At 43.4% G+C, this 14,287-nt stretch overlaps 1 protein-coding gene across 6 annotated transcripts in view; it reads left to right on the top strand.

Annotated features, from left to right (window-relative positions):
* Positions 1-13,672, top strand: part of LOC139462356 (probable cytochrome P450 12a5, mitochondrial) — a 35,438-nt gene extending 21,766 nt beyond the window's left edge. For all 6 annotated transcript variants that reach the window (XM_071244016.1, XM_071244014.1, XM_071244018.1 and 3 more), the window contains exons 4-10: positions 26-216; positions 2,002-2,203; positions 6,035-6,212; positions 7,425-7,591; positions 8,006-8,084; positions 9,407-9,613; positions 10,785-13,672. In XM_071244016.1, coding sequence (XP_071100117.1) covers positions 26-216; positions 2,002-2,203; positions 6,035-6,212; positions 7,425-7,591; positions 8,006-8,084; positions 9,407-9,613; positions 10,785-10,898 — 1,138 coding nt within the window. In that variant the 3' untranslated portion in view covers positions 10,899-13,672. The remainder of the gene's footprint in view (positions 1-25; positions 217-2,001; positions 2,204-6,034; positions 6,213-7,424; positions 7,592-8,005; positions 8,085-9,406; positions 9,614-10,784) is intronic.
* The last annotated feature ends 615 nt before the right edge of the window (positions 13,673-14,287 follow it).

Raw genomic sequence — 14,287 nt, 5'->3', positions numbered from 1 at the left:
GACTTTCTTTACCTTCTGTCTTCAGTCAAGGTGAATCGTGGCACCGGCTGCGGAGACAGGTGCAGCAGAAGATGCTTAAGCCCAAAGCAGTGTCGGCCTATTTTAGTGACCAGGCCAAGGTCGCCGATGACTTCATCGACAGTCTTCGCCAACACAGGAACAAAGACGACATCATCGAGGACTTGCTTCAGCACCTCTACAAATATGCCGCTGAATGTAGGTCACTGAAGATAAAGAGTGACGCCATGGTTGTTTTATGTAGAAAGTTTCGACTTGTTTGGAACATTTGCATGATGCGGACTTTGAACACTACGTCTTATGATTCGCTACATCCGTGAAGATCCGGGTTAGAATTGGTCTTCAGCAAAACTCATGCTGAACCAAAAAGGCGATTTACGTGATCGGGAGGTCAGGCTCACCGACTTGATTGATGCATGTCATCGTTTCTTAACTGCGTTGATGGATGCTCATGACATCAATCACTGAATTGTCTGGTCTAGACGTTAATATTATTTACAGGCCGCCGTCGTATAGCTGGAATATTGCCGAGTGCGGGGTGTAATAACAAACAAAAATGTTTCGCTGAAGTTCTGTGACTTAAACCTTACTCGATATCAGTAATCTAATGAAACAAACACGAAACTTGACTTAGTGATCCATTAAACTATATTACAGATGATCTATATTGCTTGTAAGCGAATACCATTTTGCTGACCTGCTTTTGAAAAGATATGTTTACATCAGAGCATCACAATTGTTACACAAAACATGATGCACAAAGGGGATGGAACGAATACTATTTCACCTTTGCGGGTTGTTTGCCTGTTTCAGATAATGGGGTTGTTTGACTACTTCACCTTTGCGGGTTGTTAGCCTGTTTCAGATAATGAGGTTGTTTGACTATTTCACTTATGCAGGTTGTTTGCCTGTTTCAGATAATGGGGTTGTTTGACTATTTCACTTATGCAGGTTGTTTGCCTGTTTCAGATAATGGGGTTGTTTGACTATTTCACTTATGCAGGTTGTTTGCCTGTTTCAGATAATGGGGTTGTTTGACTACTTCACCTTTGCGGGTTGTTAGCCTGTTTCAGATAATGAGGTTGTTTGACTATTTCACTTATGCAGGTTGTTTGCCTGTTTCAGATAATGGGGTTGTTTGACTATTTCGCTTATGCCGTTTGTTTGCCTGTTTCAGATAATGGGGTTGTTTGACTCTTTCACTCATGCGGGTTGTTTGCCTGTTTCAGATAATGGGGTTGTTTGACTATTTCACTTATGCCGTTTGTTTGCCTGTTTCAGATAATGGGGTTGTTTGACTATTTCACTCTTGCGGGTTGTTAGCCTGTTTCAGATAATGGGGTTGTTTGACTACTTCACCTTTGCGGGTTGTTAGCCCGTTTCAGATAATGAGGTTGTTTGACTATTTCACTTATGCCGTTTGTTTGCCTGTTTCAGATAATGGGGTTGTTTGACTATTTCACCTTTGCGGGTTGTTAGCCTGTTTCAGATACTGAGGTTGTTTGACTATTTCACTTATGCAGGTTGTTTGCCTGTTTCAGATAATGGGGTTGTTTGACTATTTCACTCATGCGGGTTGTTTGCCTGTTTCAGATAATGGGGTTGTTTGACTATTTCACTAATGCGGGTTGTTTGCCTGTTGTTTCAGCTATTGGGGTGGTGTGCTTCAACAAACGTATTCAGATAATGGGGTTGTTAGACTACTTCACCTTTGCGGGTTGTTAGCCTGTTTCAGATAATGGGGTTGTTTGACTATTTCACCTATGCGGGTTGTTTACCGGTTGTTTCAGCTATTGGGTGGTGTGCTTCAACAAACGTATTCAGATAATGGGGTTGTTTGACTACTTCACCTTTGCGGGTTGAATACCTGTTTCAGATAATGGGGTTGTTAGACTACTTCACCTTTGCGGGTTGTTAGCCTGTTTCAGATAATGGGGTTGTTTGACTATTTCACTAATGCGGGTTGTTTACCGGTTGTTTCAGCTATTGGGGTGGTGTGCTTCAACAAACGTATCGGGGCACTGGACCAAACTGCGGGACCTAACAGTGAATCCAGACAGTTTATCAACGCCGTCAGTGACGTCCTGCACGCAACCCACACCGAAATGCAGAGTTTCTTTCTCTTCATGTACTTCGACACGCCGATGTTCAAACGTCTTGTGAAGGCCCAGAATCTCATTAGAAGGTAAATGTCGTTTTTAACCTTTAACTTCGGATTTGGCTTTCCATTTGACGAATTTAACCAGCTGCTATTAATCATAAGGAAGATAATTCATCAGGTGAAGGAGTAGCCATATAGTCCAAAACGTTGTGTTCCTCATAATAAAGAGGTTGACATCAATAAATTCTCTTCCTTACGTGTATCACTTCTAAATGCCTTTCAAAGACTTGCTATTAATCAGTTACAGTGAGTGAGTGAGTGAGTTGGGTTTAACGCCACTTTTAACAGTATTCGAGTTATATCACGGCGTGTCAGCTTAATGTGTGAGGAAAGCCCGAAGTGATGCAGGTCTCAGACGTTTACCACTTCGGTGAAACCCATGAGCACGGGTATGGTGCTGACAAACCAAGAAACATAATTGGGGCGAACCGGGATTCGAACCCACATAATCAGTTACAGTCATCTATATGTTTCGAGTGGGCAATATAACCATACAATATCCAATACAATACGAGTTTTCCCGTATTCGTATTTTCACATTTTTTTCTAAATCATTCAACATAAAATGCTACAGGTGCTTTCTCAAAAGCTTATTTTGCAAATAGGGGGCATGGGTGGCAAATGCGCCACAATTCGCTGTGCAGAGTTGCGTCCCTTCGGCACGCCAGAAACCTATGATTGTGGGTTCAAATCCCGGTTCGCCCCGATTGTTTCTAGGTATGTTAGCACCATACCCGTGCTCGCGGGTTTCACCGAAGTGGTAAACGTCTAAAACCTGCATCACTTTGATCTTTCCTCCTACATGAAGTTGCCAGATTAAGCTGATATAATTGGGACACTGTTCAAAGCGGCGTTAATCCCAACAGACTCACTGTCTTCACAATATTCTCACCAACTCATTTCCCAGCAGGCAAATATGCTATGAGCAGTCACGACGCTGTAAATTATGCAAGGAAAGATATCTCATTTGTTAACGTCCCGGCAATCGCGGCATTTCTAGAACTGACATCACAACCAAAGACATTGCTGGACGATACTTAATGGATCGCCCTAACATTGTTACACCGTTGTTGTACATAACCATTGACCATTGACCAGTGACCAGTGACCGTGAAGATCAGTTTAGAACTGGTCGTCAGCAACCCACGCTTGTCGTTAGAGGCAACTGAAGGGATTGGATGATCAGGTTCGCTGACTTGGTTGATGCATGTCACAGTATCCCAATTGCGTAGATCCATGCTCATGATGTCAATCACTGGATTGTCTGGTCCAGACTCGATTATTTACAGACTGCCTTCATATAAAATACTGTCTGAAATGCTAAAGGAAATTATTGTGCACGTTGTTCAAAGACTGTCGCTATTGGAATAGAGGAACTACCGATCTACCTGACTGTGGTAGAGTCATTTCAGTCATATCGACAGTTTTTAGGAGAACAATTCGAACGAAATCCGCAAGCTTAGATTTATTCAAAGTCCAACGAGGGATGTCCGAAACAAACTATTGCAATATGCCCATGTGACTCCGTTATGATAATACTAATAATGTAGTCTTCATAAAACATCTAATCCACAAAAGAAGTCATTTGGAGAAAATTCTAGATGTACATCTTATGAAATAAGGAAATGACGATGCATTTGTTTGTCAACACTGCTCCCATGATGCATGTGACATTACACATGCATAGCCCTAGCCATTGCCATGCTACGGAAGTCTGTAGATGGAAATGAAAACAAGGTGATACACTTGATAGAGATAGGGAAACTGTCTATTAGTTTAGACAGGGTGTTATACCGAACTGCCCAAGCTCTGGAGCTTTTATATCAACAAGTCTCACGGTATGATAAATAAAACAAAGAACGTAGGGGTCGTCTCAAAAACAAAACCGGGAATTAAAACGATATCAGACAGCTTTGATACAGGGGTGATTTGGCGTACAGTGTACAAGCTTAATGACCAGAAGGTAACCCCGTCTTGAAGTTGAATTCGGGAGGAAATTAAAGGCACATACATTGTATGTTTTCCAGACTACATTAATTATCGCTCTCCACGAGGTGGGATTTCGATACACTGCACGTGGCGATGACCAAGCAGTTTTCAGGGAAACATATTCCATCCTGTCTGTGAGGTAACAATATCTCCGCACCATTCATGACTATCACAGTAAGGGTTGGTTGGTTTGTTGATTAACGCCGCACTCAGCATTATTCCAGCTATATGACGGCGGTCTGTAAATAATCAAGTCGGGACCAGACAATCCAGTGATTAATATCCAGTGCGGTAAGAGGCGACTAATGGGATCGGGTGGTCAGCCTCGCTGACTTGGTTGATGCATGTCATCGATCCCAATTGCGTGGATCGATGCTCATGGTGTCCATCACTGGATTGTCTGTTCCAGACTCGATTATTTACAGACCGCAGTCATGTAGCTGAAATACTGCCGAGTGCGCCGTTAAACAACAAACAAACAACCTTGTTGTAGCAAATGTCATACCATATACGTCATCATGCTGGCTTTAGAAATCATCTATCGAACAACAAATATTTCTTAATTATAAAACCCCAACCCTCCAATACTCATCCCGTTTCATAGCTTTTCACTATTCCATCATTTTCCGAACTAATATAGTGCTGTAGGCCCTGAAGATCCGGGGTAGAATAGGTCTTCAGCAACCCATGCTTGCCGTAAAAGTCGACTATGCTTGTCGTAAGAGGCGACTAACGGGATCGTGTGGTCAGGCTCGCTGACTTGGTTGATGCATGTCATCGATCCCAATAGCGTGGATCGATGCTCATGATGTCCATCACTGGATTGTCTGGCCTAGACTCGATTACTTACAGACCGCCGTCATATAGCTGTAATATTGCTGAGTGCGGCGTAAAACAACAAACAAACAAAGATGTAGTGCTGTAATCTCTAAATTGCTACCCCGTCAACACATATCTCTATGAAGTAAAATAACAGCAATACTTTGAGACTACCCCAAATTCAGGTGACGTTTACGGCCGGGCCTGTGTGAGGTCATCATTTTGGGACAGGTGTTAGGTAAATTACCTATGCCATTGGCCGTTTCATACATGCATGACAACACACGAATATTATAAGCTTATTATCATTGTACCTGTAAAAGCACATTTTAAGGCTAATGACAGTGTCAGTAAAAAATATGGTCAAGAATCTATACGAGGGGCGTTAACGAGGGGAGTTTTGCAACTTCAATATAAGACTAAGTCGCAGAATATCTTTTGCACTTTTATTTTTCAATATAATCTCCATTCACCTCGATACACTTATTCCATTTGTCCTTCAAGCTTTTAATACCACTTTTATAGAAATCCACAGATTGGCCCTCTGACTACGCCTCTGTGGCAGCCTTTATGTCCTCGTCATCCTGGACGCGTCTTCCACGTAGGGCAGATTTCATTTACCGGAACAGGATATAGTCACTGGGGGCTAAGTCTGGGCTGTAGGGTGGGTGATTTAACTGTACATGGAATAAGTGTATTGAAGTGAATGGAGATTATATTGAAAAATAAAAGTGCAAAAAGATATTCTGCTACTTGGTCTGATATTGAAGTTGCAAAACTTATTGAACGCACGTCGTATATGTTTAATTTGATATGTGCTCTTTTCATACTCCTATGATTCGTATTTTTTAAATTAAGCCAGAAACGCATTTTTCCAGCATTTCCGACAGTACTTTATCTTGAAATTTTCTGAGTGCGGCATCAAACAACAAACAAACAATGCATGACCAGCATGATGTTTGGAAAGGTCATTTTCAAATTATTTTTATCCCAACAACGTCAGGCTTGATCACAAACAATGAATTTCTTCTTTACTCCGTATTCTAGCGTATCCAGTCGACATGCCCAAGACTCCCTTAGGAGAGTGCTGGTAGCTTCTGCTAGTGGTCAGGAGATTGACGGGGAACATGGTGACCTCATTCCTTACATGATGACCAAGACTGACCTCACCGAGGCGGAAGTAATGACGGTAGTGACCGAGTTTTTCTTCGGCGGAGTCGATACGGTGAGTAGCCATTGATCGTATCCGGCCTCAGCCATTGATTTCTGCAAAGACACATTTCGAACTGACTGAGTGGTATTCTCCGTGTGTTAATCTGAATTTATGTCTCAAGAGTGTGAAAAATCAATGTTCTTTTCTTGAAAGAACGCCCAATAGTCATCTGTCTTATACGCAAATTCCATTTGGGCTCAGATGATTAGCCAACACATGTTTGATGATTAGATTAAACACAGCTGTGACTGATAATCCTACTGATGCAAAACACACATTGTTTCGATGCCTGACGTGGCTCTGAATGTGTGTTTGTTTGTTTGTTGATTAACGCCGCACTCAGCAATATTACAGATATATGACGGCGGTCTGTAAATGATCGAGTCTTGACAAGACAGTCCAGTGAATGACATCATGAGCATCGATCCACGCAATTTGGATCGATGACATGCATCAACCAAGTCAGCGAGCCTGACCACCCGATCCCATTAGTCGCCTCTTACGATAAGCAAAGTCGCCTTTTAAGGCAAGTAGGGGTTGCTGAAGACCTATTCTACCCCGGATGTTCACGGGTTGGCTCTGAATGTTCAAAAACAGTTTAGAACAACGCACATTTGAAGACAGATGAAATGATTACTTATGTTTTTTTCAATATGTTCTGGAATTCATTTAGCCCATGGATCATATTTGGTTCTGCATATTCTGGCAAAAAAGTGTTCAGGACCAATTTAATACATTTGTTTGCGACTGAAAACGATTTGTAACATCACACATATATATCGACTCATGTTGTACCGGCAATTATGACGTAATGCGTATGTGTGCACAATGAAACGCTCTGCCAAGAATCATTGTTGATGAAATCCTTCTTTTCAAAGCTTGTATTGTGTTGCGCAACTTTTATGATATGCAAATACAATTTCTGCTGAAATGGATTTTTTATTAGGTACTAAATAATACATTGTTATAAGTTATAGATACAAATCAAATTCCAAATTGCGTGGATCGATGCTCATGATGTCAATCACTGGATTGTTAGGTCCATACTCGATTATTTACAATCCGCCGTCATATAGCTGGAATATTGCTAAGTGCGGCGTTAAACAACAAACAAACAAACAAAACAAATGAAATTAAAACATTAGTAATGAATTTGAAAGTTTGAATATGTAAATATAGTTTAACGTCAATTATGTGCCTGAATATGTGAGTATCATGTTGCAGACAAGCCATATGCTGGGCTTCATCTTGTACAACTTGTGCAAGAACCCGGATTCGATGGGGCGTCTGAGAGAGGAGATCGACGCCATTCTTACAGATGGGCGTCCCCCCACAGATGAGGACGTCTCCAGGATGCCCTATCTAAAGGCTGTCTTCAAGGAGTCACTCAGGTGTGTTAGTTTGTTGGGTTGAACAGTGTTTCAGTTACATCACAGCTATATGTACGAGGAAAGCCCAAAGTGATGGAGGTCTTGGCAGTGTCAACTTTGGTAAAACCAACGAGCACGGATATGGTGTTCCCAGCTAACTGGGGCGACCCTAGTATTAGAGCCTACGGTCAGTGTGTCTTGCACCAGAAGGACCACAACCAACATTGACCCACATGGCGCTATGGTGCTGAAGACACGTGGCTAGCGTCATGCAAATCAAGCAGACAATACATTAATTGCGCCCTCCCTCGCTTTGTCTTTGCTTGCTACTAGAATCCTTTACTGGATTCTTAACAGCTTATTATCATTATGCTGCATGTGTGTTAAATCATGCTTTTATTGTAATGTTCCTGAACCCATGCTTGACTGTTCCAGAATACTTCCTGTTGCCCCTGGCAACGGCAGATCCTCAACACGAGACCTCGTCCTGTCTGGCTTTAGAATACCAAAGGGGGTGAGTCTCAAACTTTGAAGTTGACGGTAATGTCTGGCAGCATGGTGAGTCTCAGTCTGCGGAGTTGACGGTATACACACATCTGTTTGTTTGTTTGTTTGTTCAAAACGGCCCCGTTAGTCGTCTCTTACTAGTCGTCTTTTACTAGTCGTCTTTTACGGCAAGCATGGGTTGCTGAAGACCTATCCTACTCCGGATCTTCACAGGTCACACGTATCAGGTATGACATATATGTATCAGGCTATTTGTCAGTTCACGTGTGCTCGTGGGTTTCACCAAAAGTGGTAAACGTCCGAGGCCTGCGTCACTCCGGGCTTTCCCCGCACATGAAGCTGACACCTTGTGATATAACTGAAATACTGTTCAAAGCGGCGTTAACCCCTACTCACTCACCCACCCAATCAGTTCACGTAACCGTGCACCCATAGGGGAACGTATCAGTCCAGCCATAGGAGCACGTATCAGTCCACCCATAGGGGAACGTATCAGTCCAGCCATAGGAGAACGTATCAGTCCACCCATAGGAGCACGTATCAGTCCACCCATAGGGGAACGTATCAGTCCAGCCATAGGAGCACGTACCAGTCCAGCCATAGGAGCACGTGTCAGTCCACCCATAGGAGAACCTATCACTCCACCCATAGGAGCACGGATCAGTCCAGCCATAGGAGCACGTATCAGTCCACGTCCACCCATAGGAGCACGTATCAGTCCAGCCATAGGAGCATGTATCAGTCCAGCCATAGGAGCATGTATCAGTCCAGCCATAGGAGCATGTATCAGTCCAGCCATAGGAGCACGTATCAGTCCAGCCACAGGAACACGTATCAGTCCACCCATAGGAGCACGTATCAGTATAGCCATAGGAGCACGTGTCAGTCCACCCATAGGAGAACGTATCAGTATAGCCATAGGAGCACGTATCAGTCCAGCCATAGGAACACGTATCAGTCCACCCATAGGATCATGTATCAGTTCACCAATAGGAGCACGTGTCAGTCCACCCATAGGAGAACGTATCAGTATAGCCATAGGAGCACGTGTCAGTCCATCCATAGGAGCACGTATCAGTATAGCCATAGGAGCACGTATCAGCCCACCCATAGGAGCACGTATCAGTATAGCCATAGCAGCACGTGTCAGTCCACCTATAGGAGAACGTATCACTCCACCATGAGGAGCACGTGTCAGTCCACCCATAGGAGAACGTATCACTCCACCATGAGGAGCACGTGTCAGTCCAGCCATAGGAGCACGTATCAGTCCATCATCCTCACATCAGTCGATCCCTCATCATTCCATGAACCTGTCCTTCTTTTCAGACGGTCATGGCCCTGCACCATGACGTCACAGGTCACGATGACCAACAGTTTCACGAGGCAAGTCAGTTCAGACCCGAGCGGTGGCTGAGATCGCCAGAGAATCAGCAGACAGTTCATCCCTTCATATTCATGCCGTTTGGATTCGGAGCAAGAGGGTGCGTCGGAAAGAGATTTGCTGAACAGGAAGTGGCCCTTGCTATCGTCAAGGTAATCAGAGTTACCCCGCTTTCTGAATCGTGTTTCTGCGAATCGCGGTTAGTCGACAGTCAGGGCTATGTCATATTCGTCAAGATCAAGTTAGTGGGATGCAGGATGTTCAAGGCAAGGGTCAAAGTTGCCCACGGGCGTTTGGGTAGCTTAGTATATATAACATAAGGTTCGATTCCAAACAATGTGTGAAACCCATTTCTGTTGTCCCCTGCCTTGAAATTGCTGAAATATTGCTGAAAGCGGCATATACCCATACGCACTCACTTATTCATTGCATAAAAGCTGGTGTTCAGCGCAGTTGTCCCATGTCTGACCGCCTCCGTGGCCCAGTGGGTAGAGCGTCTGCCCGGTGAGGGGAAGGTCGGTGCCTCAATCCCCTGCCGCATTATACAAAAATACATTAAAAATATGGTTCTTGTTTTACTCTGCCTTGCGCTCGGCATTAAGGGAGATAACACAAGACATGGTCGCCTCGGAGTCAGTATACTGTGCCTGGTGGGGGTATGCGTATCCATATTAAACTGCGGCATGTTATCTCACTAGCACTATAAAACCAGTTATAGTCTGGACTCTCTCTCTCTCTTACACTGCGGGCATGGTATTTCACTAGCACTATAAAACCAGTTATAGTCTCACACACTCTCTCTCTCTCTCTCTCTCTTCACTCTTCTCTCTCTCCTCCCTCTCCATCTCCCTCTCTCTCACAGACAGGCAGACACACAGACGCACACAGAGACAGAAATACAGAGACACAAACAGACAGACAGAAGCACACACAGACACAGACAGACAGACAGACAGACAGACAGACAGACACATATTCATGCACGTAGCTATATAAGTGCAATAACCTTGAACGCGACGCTAAACCCCATTTCACCTCACCCCCTCACCAATATCAACAAATACCTTTAGAAAGAGGGCATGTCGAGACCCAAGTAATGTTCCTTCAGAATGTCGTGGACCAGAGAATAGGTGACTGTATGTTGAAGCATGCTCGCTCTCTTGTGAGAGTCGAGTCGATTCTCAGTGATACTGTGCGAGGCTCCTCAGTCATATTGCTTTATTGTGTCTCCAAACTCACTCTTTCATAATAGCTAAATGAGAGGTACTTGTAAATATGTGCTTGTAATGATGTGATTGTATTTTTTCTCTTTTTTTCTTCCAGTTTCTGCAGAACTTTGACATCGATTATTGCCACACGACGGATCTGAAATATGAAATGAACATTGTGAACACACCCGTGACGCCCCTCCGCTTCAGGTTTTCCGACCGGAAGTAGTCAGTATTGAATCCTGATTGGCTGACTGAAACTTTTGTGTTGCTAGTAAGCTCCTCCAGTAGAGCATACATGTATGTTGACAACAGGCGAACGCCATGTACTGGTAACAATACCGCGTGTTCAGCCCAACAAGAGATTGAGCATGCGTGTCATAAATAGTATGATATTGTACACCTGGCCTACTGCTGATTATACTCTATAAAGCACGGAGTTCACTGAGCATTAACCGACGAACGAAAACCGTTCTGTCATTGAGTTAAACAGGTCGCTAACTGTATAGTGTTACTAAAGTCGCTAGTTTGGACACGTTTATGAAAGTGTATTACATGTTACTATAACCCTAGATGTACATGATGTTGATAACTGTAACGTCATTGAACACGTGTAAAGACTTGGAAGATGCTGGTGTACGTACAACGCCTTGAAGTGGCTATTGCAATAGTAACGCCTTGAAGTCGCTATTGCAAGAGTAACGCCTTGAAGTCGCTATTGCAAGAGTAACGCCTTGAAGTTGCTATTGCAAGAGTAACGCCTTGAAGTGGCTATTGCAAGAGTAACGCCTTGAAGTCGCTATTGCAAGAGTAACGCCTTGAAGTCGCTATTGCAAGAGTAACGCCTTGAAGTGGCTATTGCAAGAGTAACGCCTTGAAGTGGCTATTGCAAGAGTAACGCCTTGAAGTCGCTATTGCAAGAGTAACGCCTTGAAGTCGCTATTGCAAGAGTAACGCCTTGAAGTCGCTATTGCAAGAGTAACGCCTTGAAGTCGCTATTGCAAGAGTAACGCCTTGAAGTGGCTATTGCAAGAGTAACGCCTTGAAGTCGCTATTGCAAGAGTAACGCCTTGAAGTCGCTATTGCAAGAGTAACGCCTTGAAGTCGCTGTTGCGAGAGTAACGCCTTGAAGTCGCTATTGCAAGAGTAACGCCATGAAGTCGCTACTGTGCGTGTGGAGCCATGAAATCGCTTTTGCTCATGTGAATCAATGAAATCTCTTTTGCTTATGTTAAGCAATGACGTAGCTAGTACACGTGAAAATCCATGACGTCACTTGTGAACGTGTTAAGTCTTGATATCGCTTTGTTACAAAGCCATGAAGTCGCTATTGCACGTGTAAAACTGCTTATTATAATTTGTCAAGCACGAGTTCACTAAGCATTAAACCGACGAACGAAGACTCGTTCTCTCACTGTGTTAAACATGTCGCTAACTGTAAAGTGTTACTGATGTCATTGTTTTTGACGTGTTGTTGAATGTGTATTGTATATGATGTACGTTTCGTTGATGACTGCGTGACGTCATTGAAGCCTGTACGTCAGCTCGCTACTGCACGTGTAAAGGCAAGAAGTTGGAAGTATCCTTGCCATGAAGTCGCTCGTGCACGTGTAAGGCCTTAGACTATCTACGGTACGCGTAAAGCCATGAAATTGCTTGTGTACGTAAAGTCATGAATTTGCCTAAGCTTGTGTCAAGCCATGAAGTAGCTATTGTATGTGAAAAAACATGAAATCGCTCAACTACGTGTAAAGTCATGAAGTCGCTCTTGCCCGTGTACAGTCATGAAGTAGCTATTGTACGTAATGTCATGAAATCGCTAAACTACGTGTAAAGTCATGAAGTCCCTCTTGCACGTGTAAAGTCATGAAGTAGAAAGGCAGGAAGTTGGAAGTATCCTTGCCATGAAGTCGCTCTTACATGTGTAAGCCCTTAGACTATCTACGGTACGCGTAAAGCCATGAAATTGCTTGTGTACGTAAAGTCATGAAGTCGCTCAAGCTTGTGTCAAGCAATGAAGAAGCTATTGTATGTGAAAAACCATGCAATCGCTCAACTACGTGTAAAGTCATGAAGTAGCTATTGTACTAAATGTCATGAAATCGCTAAACTACGTGTAAAGTCATGAAGTCGCTATTCTACGTGTAATGTTATGAAGTCGCGTCTTGCTCGTGTCAAGCCATGAAGTAGGTATTGTATGTGAAAAACCATGAAATCGCTCAACTACGTGTAAAGTCATGAAGTAGCTATTGTACGTAATGCCATGAAATCGGTAAACTACGTGTAAAGTCATGAAGTAGCTCTTGCACGTGTAAAGTCATGAAGTAGCTACTGTACGTAATGCCATGAAATCGCTAAACTACGTGTAAAGACATGAAGTCGCTCTTGTACGTGTAAAGTCATGAAGTAGCTACTGTACGTAATGCCATGAAATCGCTAAACTACGTGTAAAGTCATGAAGTCGCTCTTGTACGTGTAAAGTCATGAAGTAGCTACTGTACGTAATGCCATGAAATCGCTAAACTACGTGTAAAGTCATGAAGTAGCTACTGTACGTAATGCCATGAAATCGCTAAACTACGTGTAAAGTCATGAAGTAGCTACTGTACGTAATGTCATGAAATCGCTAAACTTCGTGTAAAGTCATGAAGTCGCTATTCTACGTGTAATGTTATGAAGTCGCTCTTGCTCGTTAAAGCCATGACGTTGCCATTGCACGTTTGCTACTATGAATTCGCTACTGTAATTGTAAAAATCACGAAGTGGCTGTTACACGTGTAAAGCTATGAAATAACTAATGCACGTGAACAACCATGACATCGCTACTGCACGTGTAAAGCCATGGATTTCCTATTGCAGATGTAAAGCCATGACGTCGATATTGTACGTGTAACACCATGAAGCAGCTATTATTTTTGTGTAAAGCCATGAATTCGCCATTGTACTTTTAATACCATGAAGTCGCTACTGTTGTGTAAATAATAAATTGTACGATTCCGACTATATCATGAGATGTGTTTTATGAATTCCCATCACATAGTGATGATACCAGATGTTCGAGGAAGGTGAGCATGTATCCTGCCCATCCTACAGGCTACACTCGTTCGTCATGCTTGTCAAGTCAACTGTAAACGACCGCCTCCGTGGTCAAGTGGTAGAGCGTCCGCCCGGAGGTCGATCCCCGGCCGCGTCATACCCAAAGCCGTTAAAAAAGGTACTTGTTGTTACCCTGACTGGCGCTCGGCATTAAGGGGCTAAAGGCAAGGACTGGTCGGCTCGGAGTCAGTATACTGTGTCTGAGTGGGATATTCATGTTAAACTGCGGCATGGTATCTCAGTGGGCTAGCACAATAAATCGGCATCAGTCCGGACTAGTACAAGCAGCCACACAAACACACACGTACATGCACGTCGCTATATAAGTGCAATAATCTTTGACGCGACGTTAAACCCAATTTCACCATCACCATCAACTGTAAACCTGAAAAAGAAAAACATGGGAACATATGGTACAAGTCTAAATAGGCAGTTACATCATTTTCATCACTGATGCGTCAAATTTGGAAATATCCCTCACATGTCTTCCATAACACTTTTCGTAAGCTTCGCTAAGGCCTC

Source organism: Haliotis cracherodii, unplaced genomic scaffold (assembly GCF_022045235.1).
Source record: "Haliotis cracherodii isolate W230 unplaced genomic scaffold, xgHalCrac1.p SCAF_15, whole genome shotgun sequence".
Classification (NCBI taxonomy): domain Eukaryota; kingdom Metazoa; phylum Mollusca; class Gastropoda; order Lepetellida; family Haliotidae; genus Haliotis; species Haliotis cracherodii.
This window is presented reverse-complemented; position numbering and strand designations above follow the sequence as displayed.